At 48.7% G+C, this 8,485-nt stretch overlaps 1 protein-coding gene across 1 annotated transcript; it reads right to left on the bottom strand.

Moving 5' to 3' along the window:
- Nucleotides 1-3,853: 3,853 nt before the first annotated feature.
- Miox (myo-inositol oxygenase) lies at nucleotides 3,854-5,934 on the bottom strand. Its single transcript, XM_052160819.1, has 9 exons — nucleotides 5,791-5,934; nucleotides 5,478-5,558; nucleotides 5,168-5,330; nucleotides 4,935-5,002; nucleotides 4,718-4,827; nucleotides 4,546-4,613; nucleotides 4,407-4,456; nucleotides 4,208-4,320; nucleotides 3,854-4,123 (listed from the first exon to the last, which is right to left on the bottom strand). Exons 1-9 carry the CDS (start codon nucleotides 5,899-5,901, stop codon nucleotides 4,015-4,017), a joined length of 873 nt encoding a protein of 290 aa, XP_052016779.1. The 5' UTR covers nucleotides 5,902-5,934; the 3' UTR covers nucleotides 3,854-4,014.
- Nucleotides 5,935-8,485: the final 2,551 nt, after the last annotated feature.

Raw genomic sequence — 8,485 nt, 5'->3', positions numbered from 1 at the left:
CAGAACTTGTGAGAGTGGCCAACCAATGACTGGTCCAACTTGAGGTCCACTCCACAAGAGGGAGCCCATGTCTGACACTGCCTAGATGACCAGGAACCAGAGGCTGGAGAGCCCAGAGACTAGAACAGAACTACACATGACTCGCCAAAAAACATCAATGAAATGACTCCTAATGATGTTCTGCTGTACTCACAGGTTGGTGTGTAGCCCAGTTGTCAGCAGACAGCCTTCCCCCAGCAACTGATGGGAGCAGATGCAGAGACCCACAGCCCACATTAGGCAGAGCTCAGGGAACCCCATGGAAGCAGGGTGGGGTAGGGGGAGGATTATAGGAACCAGAGGGGTCACAGACACCAGGAGGAGAACACGGCCTACATCATTAACTAAGCAGGACTCGTGGGAGCTCACAAAGATTGAAGTGGCAATCAGGGAGCCTGCATGGGTCTGAGCTGGGTCCTCTGCATGAAGGTCATGGTTGTGTAGCTTGGTGTTCTTCCGAGACTCCTAATGGTGAGAATGGGGCTGTCCCTGACTCTGCCTTGCTCTTGACAGCCTGTACCTCCCACTGGGTTGCCTCATCAGCCTTGACGTAAGGGTTTGTGCCTGTTCTTACTGTAACTTGCATGCTGCGTTTCGTTCATATCCCTGGGAAGCCTCTTTTCTGAAGGGAAATGGGAGAGGAGTAGATCGCGGGGAGAGGGGAGGTGGGGGAGACTAGGAGAAGAGGAGGGAGAGCAAACTGAGATGGGGATGGAAGAGAGAAGATTACTATATATAAATTAAAGACATATTATATATATATATATATATATATATATATATATATATATATATATATATATATATATATATATATATATTTGTATGTGTATCACATACCTGCAGGAGCCCTCAGAAGAGGGCATGAGATCCCCTAGAACTAAAGTTACAGGTGGTTATTATCTGCCATGTGGGTTCTAGAAACCAAACTCAGGTCCTCTGAAGAGCAGCAAATGTTCTCACCCACTAAGCTATCTCTCCAGCCCCTACCTTTGCCCAGGTTTTATTGAGTTAGTTATTTTCTTTCCACCTAGTAAGTTCTTTATTATTTTTTTTTTTTGTGGTTTCCTCACATTCTGTAGATTATCCCTTCCCTAAATTGGTTTGATTGTTTCCTTCCTGTGGGAAGGTCCTAGTCTGTTGTAATCACATTTACATATATTTAAACGTATGCTTGAGCGCTTGCAAATGTGTGCATGCATGTCACAGCATACCCATGGAGATCAGAGGACAATTCCTGGGAGTTGGGTCCCTCCTTCTCCCATGTGGTTCCGGGAGCTCAAACTCAGGGTGTCAGACTTGACAGCTACACCTGCTGACCAGTCACACACACACACACACACACACACACACACACACACGAGTGTGCACAAGCACCTTTTGGGGTTTTTTTGTTTGTTTTTTTGGGTTTTTTTTTCTTTTTTTTTTTTTTTGAGACAGGATGTCAAGTAACCCACGTTGTTCTCAAATTTGATATGTAACTTCTCTTTTTTGTTGTTTTTTTAGTTTTTGTGGGTTTTTTTTTTTCAAGACAGGGTTTCTCTGTATAGCTCTGGCTGTCCTGAAAGTCACATTGCAGAGCAGTCTGGCCTTGATCTCACAGAGATCTGCCTTCCTCTGCCTTCAGAGTGCTGGGATTAAAGGCCCAGCTATGATATGTAAGTTCTGGTGCTCCTATATCCACTTCCCAAAGGCTGGGATTATAAGTGTGCTGAGTCTGACTTTGGACCTGGTAGCAATAGTATCTCATCTGTGAGCGAGGGGTATCTTTCCCTCCATGTGTGCAATCTGAAGTGCATTTCCTCATTGCTCTCTCTGTTTCAGTGGGAAAACACTCATCTCCTTAGTTAAGTTTATTCTCAACTTTTCTCGATACTGCAAACAGAATCCTTTTCTGTTGTGTTTATGCTTGTTTCGTTTTGACAGTGTCACGTTGTAGCTCAGGTTGGCCTCAGTCACAACAGTCTCCTTTCCTGTTTCCTGAGAAGTGACAGTATAGGCAAGAGTCACCATGTCTAGGTGGTTTCTTTTCTTTTTCAGATAGGTATTAGTGTGTAGAGGTTAGCTTGGTGGTAGAGGGCTTGCCTAGTATACATGAGGCTCTAGGTCCACTGCCCAGCACCACAAGAAAAAAGAAAGGAAGGAAGGAAGGCTAGTCACTAATTTCTCTCTCTTTTAAAGATTTATTTATTTATCATATGTAGGTACACTGTAGTTGTCTTCAGACACAGCAGAAGAGAGCGTCTGATCTCATTACAGATGGCTGTGAACCACCATGTAGTTGCTGGTATTTGAACTCAGGACCTCCGGAAGAGCAGTCGGTGCTCTTAACCGCTGGTCCACCACTGATTTTGCATGCTGATTTATTTTTAAGAAAGTCTAGCTCAGAAAGCTTAGCCAGAAAGAAAGTATAACTCAGGCAAACCTTGAACCCACAATCATTCTGCCTCAACCTCTCGAATACTGGAGTTATAATCCTGTGCCACTAAGTCCAGCTTGGGTAACTTGTCACACTGAATAGCAACAAATTCACCTGAGACTCTTGAAGACCTATAAAAAGGGTCCAGGAGTCACTCTGGAAGCTTTTTCCTCCAGTCAGAGATGGGACCATCAAAGAGCTGAAGCACACACAATATATAATGAAAGTTATCTATATATATTTGGGGGAGGGGTTGCTTGGTTTGTTTTGTTGTTGTTTTGTTTTTTCGGGACAGGGTTTCTCTTTGTAGCATTGGCTGTTCTGGACCTTGCTATGTAGACCATGTTGGCCTCAGACTCACAGAGATCTACCTGCCTCTGCCTCCACAGTGCTGGGATTAAAGGCATGTGCCACCACTGCAGTCTTAAATACAGAGATGATCATCTTGCCAGGACTGTGAGGGGCCAACTCACTGGTATATTAATACGTTAAGGGAAGCATTGACTGCTGTGCACACAGCCCTGCCACGACCCCTGGGAGGGAGTTTCTCTGCCAAAGTTCCAACATAAAGGAGAGGGCTTCCACCATCAACGACGGGTGCTGTGTGCATTCCAGACGTCAGCGATGCTGAGCACCTGGGAGCGCTCGGACTCCCAGGACTCTGAGGAATCCCCCAGCTCCACTCACCAGTTAACAAGAAGTACAGGGAAGTGTTAGAGACAGGGAGAAGCAACCAGAAAAGCCTTGCTGAAAAAAAATCCCCTAATGTAGGGACTCTTCTTCTTCAGAGTCACCTTCTCTGAAGGTGAGGGAAGACTTTGAGCTGAAAGAAAAAAACAAGCAAACAGACCTGGCTGTGTGTCACAGCGAGATAAGTGTGTGAATAGCATGGTGGTCGCTGGCAAGCCCCGACAGGACGGCGTCTTGGGCACTTCAAGGCACTGAGGAGTCCTGCATCGATGCTTATGGGTGTAGCCTAGGCAATGAGCCTTCCCTACTCTGTCTGTCTGTCTGTCTGTCTGTCTTTCCGTCTGCCTGTCTGTCTTGACAGGGTTTCTCTGTGTAATAAGCCCTGGCTGTCCTGGAACCGTCTCTGTAGACTAGGCTGGCCTCGAACTCAGACATTGACACGCCTCTGGCTCCCAAGTGCTTTTAAAAGTATGCCCCACTATCACCTGGATACCCCGCCCCCTTTCTGTTGTAGGAAGCTAAGTTTAGAAAACTCAATGACTCTTTCTAGAATGTGTGTGTGTGTGTGTGTGTGTGTGGCTCTACATGGAACCAGAAGGATGAGGAGTATGGTCATGGCACTTCACCCTTGTGCTGGGGCCACCCCTGCTACCACAACATGCCAGGGCCCCAGTGATGAGTCAGCTTCCGAATCTCTTTCATCCTTTATTGATACCCAGATAATGTGACCTCAACTGTGATGGGTGGGGACTGTGGACAGGTGTATGGGACCTTGAGCCAGGCCCGAGTAGGTCATTCTTGTTGTTCCTGAAGTTGTCCAGCCTAGCTAGGTACCAGTTCCGCAGTGGGAGGGTACTGGAAACCATTCACCAGCTCAGGACGCCCGGGCAGTACTTGTCAATCAGCCCCTGATAGTAGGGCCTCAGGCTCTCCACATCCGGTAGGTCAGGGCACTTGGTGTAGAGGTCAAACTTGCTGCAGACAAGGGGAAGAACGGTGAGCTCCTTCTTCAAACCCCAAGTCCCCTTCACTAACCCCACCCCGGGAGGAACTACGGACTTGAACTCCTGCACCCAGGGTAGCATTTCCAAGTCTTGCTGGCTGCACAGCTGCCGGTAGTCGCCGCCGGTATGCCACGGATAGAAGGAGTGGAATCGAATCATGTAGAAGGCCTGGGGAAGCCACAGGCAGCATCCTCAGCTCTGCCAGACTCGCTGGACTGGACGCACCTCCAGATTGGGCCCCTCCCTCCACCTACCTCTGATGGCAGGGAGAACTTGTTGAAGTTCATCATCTGGTATAGATACTCTACAGGAGAGGGAGTCACTAGAGCCAGGTGCCAAGACAGGCAGCCCTCGCCACCTCCCTGCACCGTCCCTATCCTTAGCTGTCCTCACCATCATGGCCCCAGGACATAAGGACGTTCTCAAGTCCACAGTGAGGCTGGTACATGCCAAGTTCTGTGCTGCAATGATCAGGAGATGAGCCTGGGAAGAACTGGAGGGTATAGGGAAATAGACCAACTGTGGTCCTATATTGAGATAAAGTGAAGTTACTATTTCAATGTACCTGTATCGAGGGTCCCGGAGGTCAGGATTGTCCTGGAAAGTAGAGTCACAGAACACCACGGAGGCCTGGGGACGGCAGCCCACGGGGAAAGTGTCTCCAACAACAGCCCACTAGGAAAGAACAGGTAGCCATGGGGGAGGGGCAAACAGGTCTCCTCCACTTATAGTGCCCCAAGCCCAGTGCTAAAGCTGCCCCACTCCTCACAGCTGGCTTTTACCTGAGGCTCACCCCACAGAGCCAGGATCTTCCCCAGATCATGCAAAAGTCCGACCAGGTGGAACCAGTCTGTGGAAAAGGGACACATGACCTAGACGCTGAAGGGGTAAAGGTAGGCAGAGCAGGCTTGGTGCTGAAAGCAAGGAGTCCAGGGGTCTGCTTCCCTCAGGTGCCTCCCTGGTCCCCTTCTAGGGTGATGGTAGCACCTCCCCCACCACAGTTGTGGGGGCACACCCTTGTCGGGGTGGGCTTTCCGGATGCCCTCTGCGGTCTGGAATGCGTGAAAGGAGTTGGGGAAGTCTACGTCTGGGTCAGATTCGTCCACCAGATCATCCAGCATATCCACAGCCTCCATGATGGTCATCTTCTTGTAAGAGAAGCTTCCGAACTGGATGCGCTGGAGAGAAGAAGGGAGAAGCCAGCTGTTTTTCATGTCCCACCGAGAAGGCTACAAGGCTACAGGGCAGCATCATTCTGTGGGTCAAAGGCAGGGAGGCACGCACCCGCACCCTCAGAGTCAGCATTAAGAGCAGGAAGCTTTTACCTTCCTGCTGACGAAGTCCACCGTCTGGTGAGTGTGCATGAGCTTGTAGGTGGTGAAGACTCGATCCAGCAGCGGGCCTGACTGAAAACCAGACAGTCAGCGCAGGCTATGTGCCAGACTGGCCCGCCACACTGGAGGCCCTGGCCTCCCCTGCTACAGCCCGTATATCCCACAGGTATGAAGTGGAATGGGGCTTCCAAAAAAGCCCCCTTAGAGTTGCGGGAAGATAAAGGGCTGCTCTCCACAGGGCTGGACCAGAGACTTGAGAAGGCAGAGAAAGAAGGTGAGAGGGGTGAGCTAGGAAGTCACTCACAGCATAGTTTCGGAAGCTGTCCTTGCTTTTGGCCATCTCTGGGTCCACATCAGGTCGATAGACCAGGGAAGGGTCTGGGCCCTGGTTAAATAGGAGTTTGACCCGTTTCATCACCAGCCAGGTCCACAGGAAGTGAGGAAATTACATCCCCAGGGGACTAAATACTAAAACACCTCATCCCATACGTATGTCAGCTTAACCATGCACCAGCCGGCCAGAGCCAGCTGAAGTCTACTTCCAATGGTGAGGATATTAATCAAGAGACAGCAGAGCCAGGCGGTGGTGGCACACACCTGTAATCCCAGCACTCTGGGAGGCAGAGGCAGGCAGATTTCTGAGTTCGAGGCCAGCCTGGTCTACAGAGTGAGTTCCAGGATAGCCAGGGCTATACAGAGAAACCCTGTCTCGAAAAAACCCAAAATACAAAAAGAGAGAGAGAGAGAGAGAGAGAGAGAGAGAGAGAGAGAGAGAGAGAGAGAAATGAGACAGTAGCCCCCACCTGCTTGATCTCCTTGTAGTTAGAAGGTAATTTTAGGAGGTTACCTGACTCAACAAGGAGTTGGGGGAGGGGGGCTTCTAACCTCTACCCTTCCTGTTGTTGGACCACAACAGGAAGAAATTAGCTCTGTGACCTTGAGGGCAGGGCTAGCACAACCTGGGTAGCCTCTTTGTTGAGGGCAGTTGAGCCCATGACAAGGGCTTGGGGAGCCCATTCCTGTTCAGAGCATAGGGTACTCACCACATTGACCTTCATCCTGAGAGGGAACGATAACCAGACGGCACAGCTTGTAGGAAGCGAAGTCGCAGGCCAAGGCGCTCTTTATATGCTCACCAGTTATGTAACTGACCAGACAAAACCTATCTCCTTGGCTTTGACATTTAGTAATAAGTGACCATGTATCTTCCTCCTGGCCTCAGCAAGTTAATATATCAGTACAGAAGCAAAACCTCTTAGCCCAGCCCCCTTTGCCTTAATATCTGCCTCTGTCCCTCAGATAAACTGGGCCACTCTGTAGCCAGACCTCTGACTCCCTCTTGTTGGGGGCACAGAGGCTCTTGTGCTCGCAGAGACGCACTAGAGAGCCAGAGGTGTTAATCACACAAGGTTGTCTCCTCAGTGGAGAAGACAAAAAATCAAATGCCTGTTTTCCATCCCGAAAGCTGAGAGTGGCTCCAGCTAAGGCCCTTGTGTGACCCTTTTGCTGTCTGTGGAGGCAGATCTCATCTACCTTTTGCTCTAGAGGCAGACTGCACCCAAATTCTTTAGGATGATTATTCCCGAATCTTCCCTCCCTATATCGTTACCCATCTTTAGGAGAGACATCACATGTTCTTTATTGCCTAGTTACCTCTATACAATTAGTTGGAGACCACACTAGATCCTAGGCCTTTTAGCTATAGAACCCACCCTTGTGATCACACGTATCACATAAAAGGTTTTGTATGTAGTCACACCCTGAGCTTTCTTGTGTATCTGGAATTGGATTGACCTGGACAAAGACTGTTGCCTGGAAACCTCTTCCCGAAGTGTACTGTGTTTTAAATCTGCTGAGAATGAACCTCCTGACAAAGTCAGAACCAGGCTTGCATTTTTGTCTCTTCTCAAATCACCACCTGCATGGATACTTACAGGGTCTCCCTCAACTGGCTTCATAAGTGTGGGGCACAGCCGGCCAGTGGTGGTGCACACCTTTAATCCCAGCACTTGGGAAGCAGAGGCAGATTTCTGAATTCGAGGCCAGCCTGGTCTACAGAGTGAGTTCCAGGGCAACCAGGGCTATACAGGGAAACCTTGTCTCAAAAAAAAAACCCAAAATAAACAAGCAAACAAATAAACAAACACGAGACACAAGACCCTTGGTAAAGGTAAGTAAAGTATTTTTTAAATAGAAATGAAGTGGCTCCAGCTAAGGCCCTTGTGTGACCCTTTTGCTGTCTGTGGAGGCAGATCTCATCTACCTTTTGCTCTAGAGGCAGACTGCACCCAAATTCTTCAGGATGATTATTCCAGAATCTTCCCTCCCTATATCGTTACCCATCTTTAGGAGAGACATCACATGTTCTTTATTGCCTAGTTACCTCTATACAATTAGTTGGAGACCACACTAGATCCTAGGCCTTTTAGCTATAGAACCCACCCTTGTGATCACACGTATCACATAAAAGGTTTTGTATGTAGTCACACCCTGAGATTTCTTGTGTATCTGGAATTGGACTGACCTGGACAAAGACTGTTGCCTGGAAACCTCTTCCCGAAGTGTACTGTGTTTTAAATCTGCTGAGAATGAACCTCCTGACAAAGTCAGAACCAGGCTTGCATTTTTGTCTCTTCTCAAATCACCACCTGCATGGATACTTACAGGGTCTCCCTCAACTGGCTTCATAAGTGTGGGGCACAGCCGGCCAGTGGTGGTGCACACCTTTAATCCCAGCACTTGGGAAGTAGAGGCAGATTTCTGAATTCGAGGCCAGCCTGGTCTACAGAGTGAGTTCCAGGGCAACCAGGGCTATACAGGGAAACCTTGTCTCAAAAAAAAAAAACCCAAAATAAACAAGCAAACAAATAAACAAACACGAGACACAAGACCCTTGGTAAAGGTAAGTAAAGTATTTTTTAAATAGAAATGAAGGGTTAGGAGCCCGGTAGTAGTGGCACATGCCTTTGATCCCAGCACTCAGGAGGCAGAGGCAAGTG

The sequence above is a fragment of the Apodemus sylvaticus genome, chromosome 17 (genome assembly GCF_947179515.1).
Source record: "Apodemus sylvaticus chromosome 17, mApoSyl1.1, whole genome shotgun sequence".
Taxonomy (NCBI): domain Eukaryota; kingdom Metazoa; phylum Chordata; class Mammalia; order Rodentia; family Muridae; genus Apodemus; species Apodemus sylvaticus.
This window is presented reverse-complemented; position numbering and strand designations above follow the sequence as displayed.